Here is a 20,698-nt window from a genome sequence, read left to right on the forward strand (position 1 = left end):
TGCCAGGGATCCCACCTGGGCCCCAGCATTGACAAGGCCAGATCCTTAACCTGCTGAGCTGCCTGGAAACTCAATGAAGTGTCGGTTTTACCCACCTAGGACACCAGCAAGCTGACACCCCTGACCCCTCTCCAGACAGAGGAACTGAAACCATGTCTGACACACTGTCTGGGAGGGAGGCTGCTGGCCAGAGGTAACCCCTCAGCCCAGAGAAGCCCCCCCCACCCGCTCCTGGCCAACGCCTTCTGAAGCCAAAGCAAACAGGCTCAGGCCTGGCTGGCCTCGGGGCTCCCTTCCTGGGGCCAGGCTGCCAGGCTTCCAGCCTCCCCTGACCCCACGGAATCCCATGTTCCCACAGCCTCAAAGGCCTGGGAATGAGTGCCAGCTCCTCCAGTTCCACGTGGCCTCACCACACACCTCAACTCTGAGTCTGGGAGTCGTGTAACAGGGCTGCTGGGGGATGGGGGGGGTGCAGTCAGCGCTCACCAATCTGTCACAGAAGTTAACTGGAACTGTTCTTTGTTCTATCCCCGGATGATGGGGTTAAATGCAACCATTTTCCCCGTCTTAGTGGACCGAGAAACAATGTTCAGAGAGGCTAGGTCATTTGCTCAAGGTCACACAGCTGACAACCCGCAGAGCCTGGATTCAGGCCTGGAGGCTTTGGTTCCAGAGTTCACAGTCCGAACCAGGCGACGGGACAGGAACACTCCCAGGCCTGTGGAAGGCGCGGTATGCAGGCCGCGAGCTCCTGGAATGCGCAAGGCTTATGTGGGGGCAGAGAGCTGCATCCTCATTGCACAAATCGGGAAAGCGGCTCAGAGAAGCACTCAGATGTGCCCAAGGTCACGGCCCTCGAGAGGGAGTGAGGGTTAAAACTCTGTGGTGCAACGGAAACGAATCCAACTGGGAACCATGAGGCTGTGGGTTGGATCCCCGGCCTCGCTCAATGGGTTAAGGATCCAGCACGGCGCTGCCGTGAGCTGTGGTGTAGGTCGCAGACGAGGCTTGGATCCCACTTGGCTGTGGCTGTGGCTGTGGCTGTGGTGTAGGCCCGCAGCTGTAACTGTAATTCGACCCCTAGCCTGGGAACCTCCACAAGCCACGGGTGTGGCCCTAAAAAGCAAAAAAACGAAAGCAAAAAGAACACTCTCAAAGCCTAAACTTTGAGCAAAAAGAACACTCTCAAAGCCTAAACTTTGAGCAGATGCCTTACACCGCCCCCACGCCTCTCATCCCCTTTCTGTCTGGGCCTCCAGCTCCCTTCCCCCTTAACCCAGAAATCCCAGACCTCAGACCCAGGATTTCGAGTCCCCAGCCTTGCCCCAATTCTATTCATCCAAGCACAGGACAAGAGAGAGGCAGGGCCGGGCCTTCTGGTCCTGCTCCTTCTCCCTGCCCAGCCCACCCCCACCAGTGGCATGGAGAAAGGCTCGGGAGTTACTGGGTGAGAGACACCTCTTTCCATGGGGGCTGGGAGTAAGGGGGGGGTGATAGGCTGCCAAGCCCCACCCCTCCCCTCCCCTCCCCTCCCCCACCCTGCTGTGTGAAAGGGGAGGCCAGCCCACCTCGTGACCCGACGGGGGCTGGCCCAGCTGGCCCCAGTTCTGGAGGAGTGGGCGGGGCGGGGGGAGCCCTATAATTGGCCGAATCTGGGCTCCCTGAATCCTACTCAGCCCCGGAGGAGGAAGGAGGAAGGAGGAGGAGGAAGCAACCGGTGAGGAGCAGACCTGGGGGCACAGAGATGGGCTCGGGGCTTCGGTGTGGGGGGGTGGGCTGTCGGGGGAGGAGGAAATGACCTGGCCCCCCGGGGCCACCACCGAGGCAGGAGTTGGGGATGAGGCTAGAGCCCAGGGACTGGACCTAGAAGGAGGGTGGGCAGCAGGAGGAGGTTATCCGCCTTGGCTGGAAGGGGAGGTCAGGGAAGCAGCGGGACCTGTAGGAAGAACCAGACGAGCCAGAGCCGACGAATTGTACTGGCAGGTATGGCGCATCTACTCAAGTTTTGAGCACACTAAGAGCTCCATCGAGGAGACCCAGGGGTGGCGGCGACCAGGGGTGACCTCGACCGGGCTGGCGGCAGGGTAGCTAGAGCGTTGGTGGAAGGACATGTAAATGAGGATTAAATTAGGGAATGAGTGGAAAACAGGGTTTAGATGTGAAGTTGGAGCTTGGAATGTGAAGGTACCAGGAAGAACGTGAGCTTGGAGCCCAGAAAGCAAGGCTGGGGCTCACATGGGACTCCAGGGTGGAGGGGGTGGGGGGCGACGTGGGTGGAATTTGAACCCTGGGAGAGAGGGAAGGCTTTTGGCCGCAGCCGACCTGGGGATGGGGAGATAGGAGAAGACAATGAGGGAATTACACGGACAATGGAAAGGATCTGCTCGGGAAATATCTGCTTGGATTAGGCTGATGCAGATAAGGGGGTGCAAGGCTTGGAAGGCTGTGACTGGACAGGGCTGGGCTCTGGGTGGGAGGAGCGAGCCCCGCCGCTGTTGAGTGACAATTTCTCCCTCCTGCAGGTTGGCCAATCGCAAGCCAGAAGATGAGGGTTCTGTGGGTTGCTTTGGTGGTAACCCTCCTCGCAGGTATGGGGGTGGGGCTTGCTCAGGTTCCCTGCCCCTCCCCCATCCCCGGCTGTACCCGGTGCCCCTCCTTCATCCCTGGGTCTCTTCTGCTGGTCTCTCTTCCCCTTGAGGAGAGGCCTAGATGTGAGGCCTCTCTGGCACTCCTTGCTTCTGAACAGCTCGTTTTACTCTCTGAGCCTCAGTTTCCCCATCTTTAAAATGGGAGTTATGTTGAGAGATTCCAGCTGTGGCTCAGCAGGTTAAGAACCCGACTAGTATCCATGAGGAAGAGGGTTCAATCCCTGGCTTCGCTCAGCGGGTTAAGGATCCGGCGTTGCCATGAGCTGCGGCATAAGTCGCAGATGCAGCTCGAATCGGGTGTTGCTGTGGCTGTGGTGCAGGCTGGCAGCTATCGCTTCCATCGGACCCCTCGCCTGGGAACTTCCACGTATGCCACTGGTGCAGCCCTAAAAGACAAACAAACAAAAACGAAAGAAAGAGAAAAGAAAGGAAAGGGGGCTTCTGTTTCTAATGCGTTGTTGCCTGGCAGGGCGTGAGCATTAGATACGTGTCAGCTGTGACTAGCGTGCACGGAGCACACAATCCATGCTTGTCCAGTAATTAGACAGGCTGGGTGTCCTTCCACCCCCTCCCTGCCCACCAGTGCTCTAGAGAAGCCCACCCACCGGGGCTGGGGGAGCACCTGCTCTGTACCAGGTACCGTGTGCTGGGAGGGGGCAGAGGACCTGATGGCTGTGAACTGGCTCGGTGCAGGATGCCGGACAGAGGACGAGCCGGGGCCGCCGCCGGAGGTGCACGTGTGGTGGGAGGAGCCCAAGTGGCAGGGCAGCCAGCCCTGGGAGCAGGCCCTGGGCCGCTTCTGGGATTACCTGCGCTGGGTGCAGTCCCTGTCTGACCAAGTGCAGGAGGAGCTGCTCAGCACCAAGGTCACCCAGGAACTGACGTAAGTGCCCACCCGACTCCCGCCGCGCGCGCGCGCGCGCGCGCGCGCCTGACCCTCCTGGCGAACCGTGTGTTCTGGACCCTCAGGCTCCACCCGTCCGGGTTTCCTTCTGTCCTTGTCGCCAACTCTTGGGGGTCTGGGTCTCTGTTTCTTTTTTTTCCTTCTTCCTTTTTTGGGGGGAGTTTACTTTTTCTTTTTTCTTTCATTTGACTTCATGTCTTGCTTTCTTTCCATCTTGAGCTCCTGCCTTCGCCTGTCTCTGGGTCAGTCTTGCCGTCCTTGCTGTCTCTGAATCTCTGGCACGTCCTGGCCATCGCCAGCTCAGGAGCCCTCCTTCTCCCCCTCCCCGCCCCCGCCCTCTCTGCGCCCAGGGAGCTGATAGAGGAGAGCATGAAGGAGGTGAAGGCCTACCGCGAGGAGCTGGAGGCGCAGCTGGGCCCCGTGACCCAGGAGACGCAGGCGCGCCTGTCCAAGGAGCTGCAGGCGGCGCAGGCCCGCGTGGGCGCCGACATGGAGGACGTGCGCAACCGCTTGGTGCTCTACCGCAGCGAGGTGCACAACATGTTGGGCCAGACCACCGAGGAGCTGCGGAGCCGCCTGGCTTCCCACCTGCGCAAGCTGCGCAAGCGGCTGCTCCGCGACACCGAGGACCTGCAGAAGCGCCTGGCCGTGTACCAGGCGGGGCTGCGCGAGGGCGCCGAGCGCAGCGTGAGCGCCCTCCGCGAGCGCCTCGGGCCCCTGGTGGAGCAGGGCCGATTGCGCGCCGCCACCCTGAGTACCAGGGCCGGCCAGCCGCTGCGCGAGCGCGCCGAAGCCTGGGGCCAGAAGCTGCGCGGACGGCTGGAGGAGATGGGCAGCCGGACCCGCGACCGCCTGGATGAGATGCGTGAGCAGCTGGAGGAGGTGCGCACCAAAGTGGAGGAGCAGGGCAGCCAGTTGCGCCTGCAGGCCGAGGCCTTCCAGGCCCGCCTCAAAGGCTGGTTCGAGCCTCTGGTGGAAGACATGCGGCGCCAGTGGGCCGGGCTGGTGGAGAGGATGCAGTCGGCCGTGAGCATCAGCTCCTCCACCTCTGCGCCCAGTGATAATCAGTGAGTGCCCTCTCATCCGGGCACCCCCTTCGGGGCCCCGTTCCTGCCCAACTCCCCCGCCTCCCCCAGCCTTAGCTGCCCTCTTGGTGGGCCCCTGCTTAATAAAGATTCATCAAGCTTCACAGCAGCTTCTGGGTGTCCCCGTGTGATTTCTCAGCTCCAGCCTCAGTTTCCCTTTCCTTCCCTGCACTGACCACCCAGTTCTCTGTCCTGCCCTCTGCCTGTGTGTGTCTATTTGTCTCTTCTCCCCCTTTTCTTTTTTTTTGGCCGAGCCCATGGCATGCGGAAGTTCCCCGGCCAGGGATTGAACCCATGCCACAGCCGCCACAACGAAGGATCCTTAACTACTAGGCCACCAGGGAACTCCATCCTTTCTAACTCTGTCTTTGCTTTCCCTTTTTTAGCGTTTTAGGGCTGCACCCTCAGCATGTGGAAGTCCCCAGGCTAGGGGTCAAATTGGCGCTACAGCTGCCAGCCTACACCACAGCCCCAGCAACGCAGGATCCAAGCCACATCTTTGACCTACACCACAGCTCATGGTAACACCAGATCCTTAACCCACTGAGCAAGGGATTGAACCCACATCCTCATGGATACTAGTCGGGTTTGTTAATCACTGAGCCACGGCAGGAACCCCACCCCTGACTACTGTGGGCAAAAAAGCAACTTCAGAGTTCCTGTTGTGGCTCAGTGGGTTATGAACCCAACTAGTATCCATGAGGGTGCGGGTTCGATCCCTGATCCTGCTCAGTGGGTTAAGGATCTGACATTGCCATGAGCTCCAGTATAGGTAACAGAAATGTCTTGCATCCACACCGCTGTGGCTGTGACGTAGGCTGGCAGTTTAGCTCTGATTCGACCCCTAGCCTGGGAACTTCCTTATGCCCAGGGTTTAACCCTAGAAAAGAGGGGGAAAAAAATCAACATCTGAGCCTCGGTTGGCCCAGCTTTAAAATGCCTGCTTCATGGCCTTGTTACTCAAAAGACCTGAAACCACTGCCATTTGGTTTTTTTTTTTAAGTGTCTTTTTTTTTTTTTAACGATTTTTATTTTTTCCATTGTAGTTGGTTTACAGCGTTCTGTGAGTTTTCTACGGACCCAGTCACACACATATATACATTCTTTTTGTCACATCATCCTCCATCCTGCTCCATCCCCAGTGACTAGATATAGTTCCCAGTGCTCTACAGCAGGATCTCATTGCTTATCCTCTCCAGATGCAATGGTTTACGTCTATTAAACCCAGACTCCCAGTCCATCCCACGCCCTCCCCTTCCCCCCCACTGCCATTTTTGTTGAGCCATTTTCATTTTTTTTTCCTCCCTCTCCCTCTCTTACCCGATTCTGCCTCCTTTCTGCTCCTGGCCTCTGTTCTCAGTCCTGCTCTCCCTGAGAGGCTTCATTTCTCTGGCTTCCTCTTTTCCTCCGCCTCTTTCTGTCCTCTCCCCCTCTGGTTGCTCCTGCCCCTGGCCCTGCTTGTTTCTAGTTGCCCTTCCTCCAGGTTTGCCCTCGCCACCACGTGGGCCCTCTCTTTTTTTTTTTTTTTTTACTTCCCCCGACCAGGAATCGAACCCTAGCCATAGAAGTCACAATGCCAGATCCTTAGCTACTAGCCCACCAGGGAGTTCCATCTCCCCTCATCCTTCTCTCCTCCCCTGGATCACTGGCCTCTTGGCTACCTTGACAAGCCTACCAGGTGCTGGGTGCAGGCTGGAGAGAGGGGCCAGCCTGTGACCCTTGGTATTAAGGGCGGGGCCATCATGTTGGGAGCTGACACGCAGCATGGCTGGAGCCTGGAGAAGCAGGAGCTTCCCTCCCACGCCCTCAGTTCTCAGGAGGGGAGCAGGATTCCATCCAGAGCCAGCGGACTTGTGTCTTCCAGGCGGGCCTCTGCCCCGCTTGGCTCTGGTAAACTCTGTGCTCACTCCGCGCTTTCCCTGCCCTGCTTGCCGCTGTGGAATCAGGCTCCCTCCCCCCAGCCAGATGTTCCACCCTTGGGACTGTGTGAGGCGGGGCTACATCTGTGTGAGGCAGGGCCAAGTTTCTGCTGATTCACTCACTGTGTGTCCAGGGCCTGGGCATCTCATTCCCCAGATGTCGGGGAGTGGGGCTCTCAGCCATATCTCCCATTTTAAAAGCTGGATCTTGGAGTTCCCTTCATGGCTCGATGGAAGCAAATCTGGCTAGCATCCATGAGGATGCGGGTTCGATCCCTGGCCTCACTCAGTAGGTTAAGGATCTGGTGTTGCCGAGAGCTGGGGTGTAGGTAGCAGATGGGGCTGTGGCTGTGGTGCAGGCCGGCAGCTGCAGCTCCAGTTTGACCCCTAACCTGGGAACCTCCATGTGCACTGGGTGCGGCCCTAAAATAAATAAATGCATACGTAACTAAATACATACATACATACATACATAATAAAAATAAAAAAATTAAAAGCTGGATCTCAAATTCTGTTTGAAGCCAGCTAGGCGGAGAGGGGCGCTCACCACCACACCCCAGCAGCCCAGGTTCCTCTCTCAGTGAAAGGAGGCTGGCAGGGGGGGCAGTGGGGTGGCGGCTGACCCCAGCAGGGATCCAGAGAGTCAGCCTGAAGGGGGGAAGATGATGAAGGACAGAGAAGGGGGCGGCACGCAGCCTCTCATTGAGCCTCTGAACCTTCTTAGCTGCCCATCAGTTTCCCCCTCCCTAAACGGAGGTGACAGTGACGATGAGACTGGCCAAACCAAGCTGTCATCCGGGGTGGGGAGGGGAGGAGAGCAGACATTCGGGTGGATGTGGGGAGCGCTGGGCTCACAGAGGAAGCAGCCCTCATCAGAGGGGCCTGGGGGGCTGGCGGGGGCTGGATGCACTCGGAGGGCTGTTGCAATCCGGCCAGGGTAGCATCTGTGCTTGTCTTTCACAACCATCCCCTCCTCGCCCCAAGGCTGACACGTGGTTGTTGGGCACGAGGCCAGCCAACCTAGCGTCTGGGGCCAGGGCCTCTCTCCCCCAGCTGCCAGGGATCACGAGCAGTCAAAGGCAGCTGGAGGAAGGGGGCAGCCTAGGCCGGCAGCCCTGCCAACCAATGTGGAGGAAGGGACAGGGAGAGTGCGTGGTGGTAGGAGTGGCCAAGAGGGGGCATGAGAGCAGATGGAGTGTTTCCAGGGACCTGGAGGCTTGCAGAGGCAGGGAACCCAGCGTCGGGGAACAGGGTTTCTGGTGGACCCAGTGGAGGGCACAGATTAGGAGCCTTGCAGCTGAGGTTCTGCCTCTTTTTTTATTTTAGTGCTGTACCCGCGGCATAGGGACGTTCTCAGCCTAGGAGTCGAATCAGAGCTGCAGCTGCTGGCCTACACCACAGCCACGCCAGATCCAAGCTGCTTCTGCGACCTAAACCACAGCTTACAGCAATGACGGATCCTTGACCCACTGAGTGGGGCCAGGGATGGAACTGGCATCCTGAGCCACAACAGAAACTCATCTGCACTTCTGACAGGTTCAGGACAACCTCCTCCAGGAGTTCCCCATTGTGGCGCAGCAGAAACGAATCCAACTAGGAACCACGATGTTGTAGGTTCGACCCCTGGCCTCGCTCAGTGGCTTAAGGATCTGACATGTGAGCTGTGGTGTAGGTCGCATACATGGCTTGGATCTAGTGTTTCTGCGGCTGTGGAGTAGAGCAGCAGCCGTAGCTCCCATGGGACCCCTAACCTGGGAACCTCCATGTGCCGCAGGTACGGCCCTAAAAAGAAAAAAAAAAAAAAAAAAAAGAGAAAGAGAGAGAGACCCTCCACTGAAGGAAGATTGGGGGCTGTGAAATTAAGGCTCCAGAGAGCGTCCAGGGAGGCCTGGGAGTCTCCCAGATGCAGAGAGAGGGGAGAATGGAAGGGCTAGTCGGACAGTGATATTGGAGATGGCATGGTGGGCAGGTGTGTGGAGGCAGACTATGAGACCCCAGACTCCTGAAGAGTCTTGAGCTGAAGAGACCTACTAAGAAGGGGAGGAGGAGTTGCCATCCTGGCTCAGTGGTTAACGAATCCGACGAGGAACCATGAGGTTGCGGGTTCGATCCCCGGCCCCTGCTCAGTGGGTTAAGGATCCGGCGTTGCCATGAGCTGTGGTGTAGGTTGCAGACGTGGCTCGGATCCCGTGTGGCTGTGGCTCTGGCGTAGGCCGGCGGCTACAGCTCCGATTGGACCCCTAGCCTGGGAACCTCCATATGCCATGGGAGCGGCCCAAGAAATGGCAAAAAGACAAAAAAAAAAAGACTCCTTCCAAGAACTTGGGTGCTATGCACTATTAAGGCCATGAGGGGTAATACCCTCAGAGGGCCCAGAGATGTAAAGTCACACAGCCAGCATGCGGACAACTGGATCGGGGCCCCCCAGCCTCAGGCAATCACTCCACTACCCTCCTCCTGGGCTGGGCTGCCCAAGATAAGGAACATTATCTTGGGCTGATTCACCACCAGGCACACAGAAGGCATTTATTACACTTCTTCTTCTTTTTTTTTTTTTTTTTAATTTTTGTCTTTTCAGAGCTGCACCCACAGCTTATAGAGGTACCCAGGCTAGGGGTCGAATCAGAGCAGCAGCTGCCAGCCTGCACCACAGCCACAGCAACGTGGGATCCGAGCTGCATCTTAAACTACCCCACAGCTCACAGCAACACCGGATCCTTAACCCACTGAGTGAGGCCAGGGATCGAACGAACCTACGTCCTCATGGATGCTACTCAGGTTCATTTCCGCTGAGCCACGATGGGAACTCCTGTTGATTACACTTTCAAAGGATAATGAAGGGGGATGTGAGAGAGGTCAAAGGTGGACAAGGGCTAGAGCCCTCAAACAGACCGACCAACCCCCCTCTCCAAGTCTCAGCTCTGATGTCCCCTCCTCCAGGAAGCCCTCCTTGACCCCAGGTTGAATCGAGCCCCTTCATCTCAGCCCTGTCTACTCTGGGTCATCACTCTCTGGGGATGGATGGGCCTGTCCCCCCGACCCCACCCCACCCCACTGGACCGTGAGCCCTGGGGGGACAGGGACAGGGCTTCATCGGCACCATGCTCAGGCATAACCCAGCACATGACTAGGCCTGGCACGGGCACTCATTATTTGGTGAAACGAGTATGCTACCTATGCAAAGAAAATAAATAAACATGACATTTTCATAAAACCCTCTGAGGTAGATTTGTTTCCACTGAGCCACGATGGGAGCTCCATTTAAAAATTTTTTTAGGAGTTCCCGTCATGGCGCAGTGGTTAACCAATCCGACTAGGAACCATGAGGTTGCGGGTTCGATCCCTGCCCTTGCTCAGTGGGTTAACGATCTGGCGTTGCCGTGAGCTGTGGTGCAGGTTGTAGACGTGGCTCAGTTGCTGTGGCCCTGGTGTGTAGGCCAGCGGCTTCAGCTCCGATTAGACCCCTAGCCTGGGAACCTCCATGTGACGCAGGAGAGGCCCAAGAAATGGCTAGGAATCATGAGGTTGCGGGTTCGATCCCTGGCCTTGCTCAATGGGTTAAGGATCCAGTGTTGTCGTGAGCTGTGGTGTAGGTTGCAGATGAGGCTCAGATCCCACGTTGCTGTGGCTCTGGCATGGGCTGGCGGCTACAGCTCCGATTCGACCCCTAGCCTGGGAACCTCCATATGCCGTGGGAGCAGCTCTAGAAATGGCAAAAAGACCAAAAGAAAAAGAAAAAAGAAAAAAAAAGAAAAAGTGGGCGGGGGCCATAGAGGTGGCCTGGGGACACAGTGTAAATTGAATTACTTGTCTGGCTTTTTTCTTTCTTTCTTTCTTTCTTTCTTTTTAGGGCCGCACCGGCGGCTTATGGACATATGGAGGTTCCCAGGCTAGGGGTCGAATCGGAGCTGCACCTGGGTTCTCTCGGGGTTCCGCTCAGGCTCTCTCAGGCTGCCCCCAGGGGGTGGTGATCTGCCCAGGGGAGCCCTGGCAGCCAATGACGTAGTCATGCCCATTCCTCCGGGATTGGCTGTCTTGCTTTTACAGCTAAGAAAGGGTGGGGTCCTGGTCTAGTGCTGAGAGGAAAGCACGTCACAGCCTCTTGAGCCCCACCTGGTCGCTCTAGTACCCTCTCCTACATTTTAACACCATGACCCCCAAGACTCACATTCAAGGATCTCCTTTACCATCCCTGGAGTCTCACCCCAAGAGCTCCCAATACTGAATGTTTTGCACCCCTGCCCCTTTTCTGGGTAGGCTCAGCCCCAGCCTAGGTGACCCCAGGCCTCATCAGCTTCTTGGACTATATCCCCAGAAAGGGGATGAAATTTGGAAAAACCCATGAGACGACCTAGGGTGTCCAAGTGGTCAAGAACAGCAAAGTTCCAGAGTTCCTGTCGTGGCTCAGCGGAAATGAACCATGAGGTTGCGGGTTCGATCCCCGGCCTCGCTCAGCGGGATAAGGATACGGTGTTGCTGTGAGCTGTGGTGTAGGCTGCAGAGGCGGCTTGGATCTGGCGTTGCTGTGGCTGTGGGCTAGGCAGGCAGCTGTAGCTCTGATTCAACCCCTAGCCTGGGAACCTCCATTTGCTGCCGATGTGGCCCTAAAAAAACCAAAACAAAAAGCAAAACCAAAAGAAAAAACCAGCAAAGTTCCTCCGAAGGCCACGTACGGAATTTTTCCAGGGCAAGGCAGGGCTGGGGTATGGATGGATTTACACACTGGGAAAACTAAGGCCTAGAGAGGCTGACCAAGTCCTGTGGTCTCACAGATGGTTCTCAGATCTCAGGGGACAGGTTCCTGACTCCCATTCAGCCACACTGCCGAGATGGTCCTGGGTGGTGGTGAAGACCCCAGGCCTGGAGTTCCCACTGTGGCTCAGAGGAAACAAACCCGCCTAGTTCCCATGAGGATGCAGGTTCGATCCCTGGCCTCACTCCGTGGATTAAGGATCCAGCGTTGCCGTGACTGTGTAGGCCAGCAGCTGCAGCTCCAATTTGACCCCTCGCCTGGGAACTTCCATATGCTGTGGGTGTGCCTCCCCCCGCCACCCGAACAAAAGAGAGAGAGAGAGATGGTGGGCCTCAAAAGCCAGGCCAGGAGTTCCCTGGCAGCTCAGTGGTTAAGGGTCTAGCGTTGTCAGTGCTGGGCTGGGCTTGGACAGGCACAGGTTCCATCCCTGGCCCGGAAATTTCTGCATGCCACAGGCACAGCCCAAAGGATAAAAGAACGAGTTCCTGCTGTTGCTCAGCAGGATGGGCAGCGTCTTGGGATTGCTGAGACCCAGGCTTTTTGTTTTTGTTTTTCACTTTTTGGGCGGTGGGGGGAGGGGGGGGCCCGAATCCCTGGCATATGGAGGTTCCCAGGCTAGGGGTCGAATTGGAGATACAGCTACTGGCCTACGCCACAGCTACAGCAACAGCAGATCCAAGCTGCGTCTGCCACCGACACCACAGCTCATACGCCGGATCCTTAACCCCTGATCGAGGCCAAGGATGGAACCCGCAACTTCACGCTTCCCAGTCAGATTCGTTTCCGCTGCGCCACCCATGGGAACTCCTGGGCCACAAGTTTGATCCCTGGCCCAGAACAGTGGGTTAAAGATCTGGTGTTTCCGCAGCTGTGGCTTAGGTCACAACTGTGGCTCAGATCTGATCCCTGGCCTGGGAACTCCACATGCCCCAGGGCGGCCAACAAAGAAAAGATGGATGACCTCCTCCCTAACGTGCCCTATCGCCTCTGCGCGTAGAGAAATTCTTCTTTTCTCTCTCTCTCCCTTTACAGCTGCACCTGTAGCATGTGGAGGTCCCCAGACTAGGGGTCGAATCGGAGCTGCAGCGAAAGTCTTTGCCGTGCGGCCAGGGCTATTCCCCAGGGCGGGGATTCTTTTCTGAGAAAGAGCAGCAAGGTTGCAAATGGACTGAGCCTCCTCTACTTGGCCTGTGCTGAGGACTTTGAACTTCATGATCTTAAAAGAATCCTCACAAAGGAGTTCCCGTCGTGGCTCAGTGGTTAACGAATCCGACGAGGAACCATGAGGTTGCGGGTTCGATCCCCGGCCCCTGCTCAGTGGGTTAAGGATCCGGCGTTGCCATGAGCTGTGGTGTAGGTTGCAGACGTGGCTCGGATCCCGTGTGGCTGTGGCTCTGGCGTAGGCCGGCGGCTACAGCTCCGATTGGACCCCTAGCCTGGGAACCTCCATATGCCATGGGAGCGGCCCAAGAAATGGCAAAAAGACAAAAAAAAAAAGACTCCTTCCAAGAACTTGGGTGCTATGCACTATTAAGGCCATGAGGGGTAATACCCTCAGAGGGCCCAGAGATGTAAAGTCACACAGCCAGCATGCGGACAACTGGATCGGGGCCCCCCAGCCTCAGGCAATCACTCCACTACCCTCCTCCTGGGCTGGGCTGCCCAAGATAAGGAACATTATCTTGGGCTGATTCACCACCAGGCACACAGAAGGCATTTATTACACTTCTTCTTCTTTTTTTTTTTTTTTTTAATTTTTGTCTTTTCAGAGCTGCACCCACAGCTTATAGAGGTACCCAGGCTAGGGGTCGAATCAGAGCAGCAGCTGCCAGCCTGCACCACAGCCACAGCAACGTGGGATCCGAGCTGCATCTTAAACTACCCCACAGCTCACAGCAACACCGGATCCTTAACCCACTGAGTGAGGCCAGGGATCGAACGAACCTACGTCCTCATGGATGCTACTCAGGTTCATTTCCGCTGAGCCACGATGGGAACTCCTGTTGATTACACTTTCAAAGGATAATGAAGGGGGATGTGAGAGAGGTCAAAGGTGGACAAGGGCTAGAGCCCTCAAACAGACCGACCAACCCCCCTCTCCAAGTCTCAGCTCTGATGTCCCCTCCTCCAGGAAGCCCTCCTTGACCCCAGGTTGAATCGAGCCCCTTCATCTCAGCCCTGTCTACTCTGGGTCATCACTCTCTGGGGATGGATGGGCCTGTCCCCCCCACCCCACCCCACCCCACTGGACCGTGAGCCCTGGGGGGACAGGGACAGGGCTTCATCGGCACCATGCTCAGGCATAACCCAGCACATGACTAGGCCTGGCACGGGCACTCATTATTTGGTGAAACGAGTATGCTACCTATGCAAAGAAAATAAATAAACATGACATTTTCATAAAACCCTCTGAGGTAGATTTGTTTCCACTGAGCCACGATGGGAGCTCCATTTAAAAATTTTTTTAGGAGTTCCCGTCATGGCGCAGTGGTTAACCAATCCGACTAGGAACCATGAGGTTGCGGGTTCGATCCCTGCCCTTGCTCAGTGGGTTAACGATCTGGCGTTGCCGTGAGCTGTGGTGCAGGTTGTAGATGTGGCTCAGTTGCTGTGGCCCTGGTGTGTAGGCCAGCGGCTTCAGCTCCGATTAGACCCCTAGCCTGGGAACCTCCATGTGACGCAGGAGAGGCCCAAGAAATGGCTAGGAATCATGAGGTTGCAGGTTCGATCCCTGGCCTTGCTCAATGGGTTAAGGATCCAGTGTTGTCGTGAGCTGTGGTGTAGGTTGCAGATGAGGCTCAGATCCCACGTTGCTGTGGCTCTGGCATGGGCTGGCGGCTACAGCTCCGATTCGACCCCTAGCCTGGGAACCTCCATATGCCGTGGGAGCAGCTCTAGAAATGGCAAAAAGACCAAAAGAAAAAGAAAAAAGAAAAAAAAAGAAAAAGTGGGCGGGGGCCATAGAGGTGGCCTGGGGACACAGTGTAAATTGAATTACTTGTCTGGCTTTTTTCTTTCTTTCTTTCTTTCTTTCTTTTTAGGGCCGCACCGGCGGCTTATGGACATATGGAGGTTCCCAGGCTAGGGGTCGAATCGGAGCTGCACCTGGGTTCTCTCGGGGTTCCGCTCAGGCTCTCTCAGGCTGCCCCCAGGGGGTGGTGATCTGCCCAGGGGAGCCCTGGCAGCCAATGACGTAGTCATGCCCATTCCTCCGGGATTGGCTGTCTTGCTTTTACAGCTAAGAAAGGGTGGGGTCCTGGTCTAGTGCTGAGAGGAAAGCACGTCACAGCCTCTTGAGCCCCACCTGGTCGCTCTAGTACCCTCTCCTACATTTTAACACCATGACCCCCAAGACTCACATTCAAGGATCTCCTTTACCATCCCTGGAGTCTCACCCCAAGAGCTCCCAATACTGAATGTTTTGCACCCCTGCCCCTTTTCTGGGTAGGCTCAGCCCCAGCCTAGGTGACCCCAGGCCTCATCAGCTTCTTGGACTATATCCCCAGAAAGGGGATGAAATTTGGAAAAACCCATGAGACGACCTAGGGTGTCCAAGTGGTCAAGAACAGCAAAGTTCCAGAGTTCCTGTCGTGGCTCAGCGGAAATGAACCATGAGGTTGCGGGTTCGATCCCCGGCCTCGCTCAGCGGGATAAGGATACGGTGTTGCTGTGAGCTGTGGTGTAGGCTGCAGAGGCGGCTTGGATCTGGCGTTGCTGTGGCTGTGGGCTAGGCAGGCAGCTGTAGCTCTGATTCAACCCCTAGCCTGGGAACCTCCATTTGCTGCCGATGTGGCCCTAAAAAAACCAAAACAAAAAGCAAAACCAAAAGAAAAAACCAGCAAAGTTCCTCCGAAGGCCACGTACGGAATTTTTCCAGGGCAAGGCAGGGCTGGGGTATGGATGGATTTACACACTGGGAAAACTAAGGCCTAGAGAGGCTGACCAAGTCCTGTGGTCTCACAGATGGTTCTCAGATCTCAGGGGACAGGTTCCTGACTCCCATTCAGCCACACTGCCGAGATGGTCCTGGGTGGTGGTGAAGACCCCAGGCCTGGAGTTCCCACTGTGGCTCAGAGGAAACAAACCCGCCTAGTTCCCATGAGGATGCAGGTTCGATCCCTGGCCTCACTCCGTGGATTAAGGATCCAGCGTTGCCGTGACTGTGTAGGCCAGCAGCTGCAGCTCCAATTTGACCCCTCGCCTGGGAACTTCCATATGCTGTGGGTGTGCCTCCCCCCGCCACCCGAACAAAAGAGAGAGAGAGAGATGGTGGGCCTCAAAAGCCAGGCCAGGAGTTCCCTGGCAGCTCAGTGGTTAAGGGTCTAGCGTTGTCAGTGCTGGGCTGGGCTTGGACAGGCACAGGTTCCATCCCTGGCCCGGAAATTTCTGCATGCCACAGGCACAGCCCAAAGGATAAAAGAACGAGTTCCTGCTGTTGCTCAGCAGGATGGGCAGCGTCTTGGGATTGCTGAGACCCAGGCTTTTTGTTTTTGTTTTTCACTTTTTGGGCGGTGGGGGGAGGGGGGGGCCCGAATCCCTGGCATATGGAGGTTCCCAGGCTAGGGGTCGAATTGGAGATACAGCTACTGGCCTACGCCACAGCTACAGCAACAGCAGATCCAAGCTGCGTCTGCCACCGACACCACAGCTCATACGCCGGATCCTTAACCCCTGATCGAGGCCAAGGATGGAACCCGCAACTTCACGCTTCCCAGTCAGATTCGTTTCCGCTGCGCCACCCATGGGAACTCCTGGGCCACAAGTTTGATCCCTGGCCCAGAACAGTGGGTTAAAGATCTGGTGTTTCCGCAGCTGTGGCTTAGGTCACAACTGTGGCTCAGATCTGATCCCTGGCCTGGGAACTCCACATGCCCCAGGGCGGCCAACAAAGAAAAGATGGATGACCTCCTCCCTAACGTGCCCTATCGCCTCTGCGCGTAGAGAAATTCTTCTTTTCTCTCTCTCTCCCTTTACAGCTGCACCTGTAGCATGTGGAGGTCCCCAGACTAGGGGTCGAATCGGAGCTGCAGCGGAAGTCTTTGCCGTGCGGCCAGGGCTATTCCCCAGGGCGGGGATTCTTTTCTGAGAAAGAGCAGCAAGGTTGCAAATGGACTGAGCCTCCTCTACTTGGCCTGTGCTGAGGACTTTGAACTTCATGATCTTAAAAGAATCCTCACAAAGGAGTTCCCGTCGTGGCTCAGTGGTTAACGAATCCGACGAGGAACCATGAGGTTGCGGGTTCGATCCCCGGCCCCTGCTCAGTGGGTTAAGGATCCGGCGTTGCCATGAGCTGTGGTGTAGGTTGCAGACGTGGCTCGGATCCCGTGTGGCTGTGGCTCTGGCGTAGGCCGGCGGCTACAGCTCCGATTGGACCCCTAGCCTGGGAACCTCCATATGCCATGGGAGCGGCCCAAGAAATGGCAAAAAGACAAAAAAAAAAAGACTCCTTCCAAGAACTTGGGTGCTATGCACTATTAAGGCCATGAGGGGTAATACCCTCAGAGGGCCCAGAGATGTAAAGTCACACAGCCAGCATGCGGACAACTGGATCGGGGCCCCCCAGCCTCAGGCAATCACTCCACTACCCTCCTCCTGGGCTGGGCTGCCCAAGATAAGGAACATTATCTTGGGCTGATTCACCACCAGGCACACAGAAGGCATTTATTACACTTCTTCTTCTTTTTTTTTTTTTTTTTAATTTTTGTCTTTTCAGAGCTGCACCCACAGCTTATAGAGGTACCCAGGCTAGGGGTCGAATCAGAGCAGCAGCTGCCAGCCTGCACCACAGCCACAGCAACGTGGGATCCGAGCTGCATCTTAAACTACCCCACAGCTCACAGCAACACCGGATCCTTAACCCACTGAGTGAGGCCAGGGATCGAACGAACCTACGTCCTCATGGATGCTACTCAGGTTCATTTCCGCTGAGCCACGATGGGAACTCCTGTTGATTACACTTTCAAAGGATAATGAAGGGGGATGTGAGAGAGGTCAAAGGTGGACAAGGGCTAGAGCCCTCAAACAGACCGACCAACCCCCCTCTCCAAGTCTCAGCTCTGATGTCCCCTCCTCCAGGAAGCCCTCCTTGACCCCAGGTTGAATCGAGCCCCTTCATCTCAGCCCTGTCTACTCTGGGTCATCACTCTCTGGGGATGGATGGGCCTGTCCCCCCGACCCCACCCCACCCCACTGGACCGTGAGCCCTGGGGGGACAGGGACAGGGCTTCATCGGCACCATGCTCAGGCATAACCCAGCACATGACTAGGCCTGGCACGGGCACTCATTATTTGGTGAAACGAGTATGCTACCTATGCAAAGAAAATAAATAAACATGACATTTTCATAAAACCCTCTGAGGTAGATTTGTTTCCACTGAGCCACGATGGGAACTCCATTTAAAAATTTTTTTAGGAGTTCCCGTCATGGCGCAGTGGTTAACCAATCCGACTAGGAACCATGAGGTTGCGGGTTCGATCCCTGCCCTTGCTCAGTGGGTTAACGATCTGGCGTTGCCGTGAGCTGTGGTGCAGGTTGTAGACGTGGCTCAGTTGCTGTGGCCCTGGTGTGTAGGCCAGCGGCTTCAGCTCCGATTAGACCCCTAGCCTGGGAACCTCCATGTGACGCAGGAGAGGCCCAAGAAATGGCTAGGAATCATGAGGTTGCAGGTTCGATCCCTGGCCTTGCTCAATGGGTTAAGGATCCAGTGTTGTCGTGAGCTGTGGTGTAGGTTGCAGATGAGGCTCAGATCCCACATTGCTGTGGCTCTGGCATGGGCTGGCGGCTACAGCTCCAATTCGACCCCTAGCCTGGGAACCTCCATATGCCGTGGGAGCGGCTCTAGAAATGGCAAAAAGACCAAAAGAAAAAGAAAAAAGAAAAAAAAAGAAAAAGTGGGCGGGGGCCATAGAGGTGGCCTGGGGACACAGTGTAAATTGAATTACTTGTCTGGCTTTTTTCTTTCTTTCTTTTTAGGGCCGCACCGGCGGCTTATGGACATATGGAGGTTCCCAGGCTAGGGGTCGAATCGGAGCTGCACCTGGGTTCTCTCGGGGTTCCGCTCAGGCTCTCTCAGGCTGCCCCCAGGGGGTGGTGATCTGCCCAGGGGAGCCCTGGCAGCCAATGACGTAGTCATGCCCATTCCTCCGGGATTGGCTGTCTTGCTTTTACAGCTAAGAAAGGGTGGGGTCCTGGTCTAGTGCTGAGAGGAAAGCACGTCACAGCCTCTTGAGCCCCACCTGGTCGCTCTAGTACCCTCTCCTACATTTTAACACCATGACCCCCAAGACTCACATTCAAGGATCTCCTTTACCATCCCTGGAGTCTCACCCCAAGAGCTCCCAATACTGAATGTTTTGCACCCCTGCCCCTTTTCTGGGTAGGCTCAGCCCCAGCCTAGGTGACCCCAGGCCTCATCAGCTTCTTGGACTATATCCCCAGAAAGGGGATGAAATTTGGAAAAACCCATGAGACGACCTAGGGTGTCCAAGTGGTCAAGAACAGCAAAGTTCCAGAGTTCCTGTCGTGGCTCAGCGGAAATGAACCATGAGGTTGCGGGTTCGATCCCCGGCCTCGCTCAGCGGGATAAGGATACGGTGTTGCTGTGAGCTGTGGTGTAGGCTGCAGAGGCGGCTTGGATCTGGCGTTGCTGTGGCTGTGGGCTAGGCAGGCAGCTGTAGCTCTGATTCAACCCCTAGCCTGGGAACCTCCATTTGCTGCCGATGTGGCCCTAAAAAAACCAAAACAAAAAGCAAAACCAAAAGAAAAAACCAGCAAAGTTCCTCCGAAGGCCACGTACGGAATTTTTCCAGGGCAAGGCAGGGCTGGGGTATGGATGGATTTACACACTGGGAAAACTAAGGCCTAGAGAGGCTGACCAAGTCCTGTGGTCTCACAGATGGTTCTCAGATCTCAGGGGACAGGTTCCTGACTCCCATTCAGCCACACTGCCGAGATGGTCCTGGGTGGTGGTGAAGACCCCAGGCCTGGAGTTCCCACTGTGGCTCAGAGGAAACAAACCCGCCTAGTTCCCATGAGGATGCAGGTTCGATCCCTGGCCTCACTCCGTGGATTAAGGATCCAGCGTTGCCGTGACTGTGTAGGCCAGCAGCTGCAGCTCCAATTTGACCCCTCGCCTGGGAACTTCCATATGCTGTGGGTGTGCCTCCCCCCGCCACCCGAACAAAAGAGAGAGAGAGAGATGGTGGGCCTCAAAAGCCAGGCCAGGAGTTCCCTGGCAGCTCAGTGGTTAAGGGTCTAGCGTTGTCAGTGCTGGGCTGGGCTTGGACAGGCACAGGTTCCATCCCTGGCCCGGAAATTTCTGCATGCCACAGGCACAGCCCAAAGGATAAAAGAACGAGTTCCTGCTGTTGCTCAGCAGGATGGGCAGCGTCTTGGGATTGCTGAGACCCAGGCTTTTTGTTTTTGTTTTTCACTTTTTGGGCGGTGGGGGGAGGGGGGGGCCCGAATCCCTGGCATATGGAGGTTCCCAGGCTAGGGGTCGAATTGGAGATACAGCTACTGGCCTACGCCACAGCTACAGCAACAGCAGATCCAAGCTGCGTCTGCCACCGACACCACAGCTCATACGCCGGATCCTTAACCCCTGATCGAGGCCAAGGATGGAACCCGCAACTTCACGCTTCCCAGTCAGATTCGTTTCCGCTGCGCCACCCATGGGAACTCCTGGGCCACAAGTTTGATCCCTGGCCCAGAACAGTGGGTTAAAGATCTGGTGTTTCCGCAGCTGTGGCTTAGGTCACAACTGTGGCTCAGATCTGATCCCTGGCCTGGGAACTCCACATGCCCCAGGGCGGCCAACAAAGAAAAGATGGATGACCTCCTCCCTAACGTGCCCTATCGCCTCTGCGCGTAGAGAAATTCTTCTTTTCTCTCTCTCTCCCTTTACAGCTGCACCTGTAGCATATGGAGGTCCCCAGACTAGGGGTCGAATCGGAGCTGCAGCGGAAGTCTTTGCCGTGCGGCCAGGGCTATTCCCCAGGGCGGGGATTCTTTTCTGAGAAAGAGCAGCAAGGTTGCAAATGGACTGAGCCTCCTCTACTTGGCCTGTGCTGAGGACTTTGAACTTCATGATCTTAAAAGAATCCTCACAAAGGAGTTCCCGTCGTGGCTCAGTGGTTAACGAATCCGACGAGGAACCATGAGGTTGCGGGTTCGATCCCCGGCCCCTGCTCAGTGGGTTAAGGATCCGGCGTTGCCATGAGCTGTGGTGTAGGTTGCAGACGTGGCTCGGATCCCGTGTGGCTGTGGCTCTGGCGTAGGCCGGCGGCTACAGCTCCGATTGGACCCCTAGCCTGGGAACCTCCATATGCCATGGGAGCGGCCCAAGAAATGGCAAAAAGACAAAAAAAAAAAGACTCCTTCCAAGAAC

General features: G+C 56.2%; 1 protein-coding gene across 1 annotated transcript; it reads left to right on the forward strand.

Annotated features, from left to right (window-relative positions):
• Positions 1-2,522: 2,522 nt before the first annotated feature.
• On the forward strand, positions 2,523-4,745 carry APOE (apolipoprotein E; the record flags this gene model as incomplete). Its single annotated transcript, NM_214308.1, is given in 3 exon segments — positions 2,523-2,588; positions 3,342-3,531; positions 3,903-4,745. Coding segments are annotated over 3 exon segments (954 nt in total). The 3' UTR covers positions 4,624-4,745.
• Between the last annotated feature and the right edge of the window lie 15,953 nt (positions 4,746-20,698).

This window comes from Sus scrofa, chromosome 6 (genome assembly GCF_054392235.1).
Source record: "Sus scrofa isolate SSC_HxYL_T2T_F1_AM1 chromosome 6, Sscrofa_HxYL_maternal_Yorkshire_Landrace_v2.0, whole genome shotgun sequence".
In the NCBI taxonomy this organism is placed as follows: Eukaryota; Metazoa; Chordata; class Mammalia; order Artiodactyla; family Suidae; genus Sus; species Sus scrofa.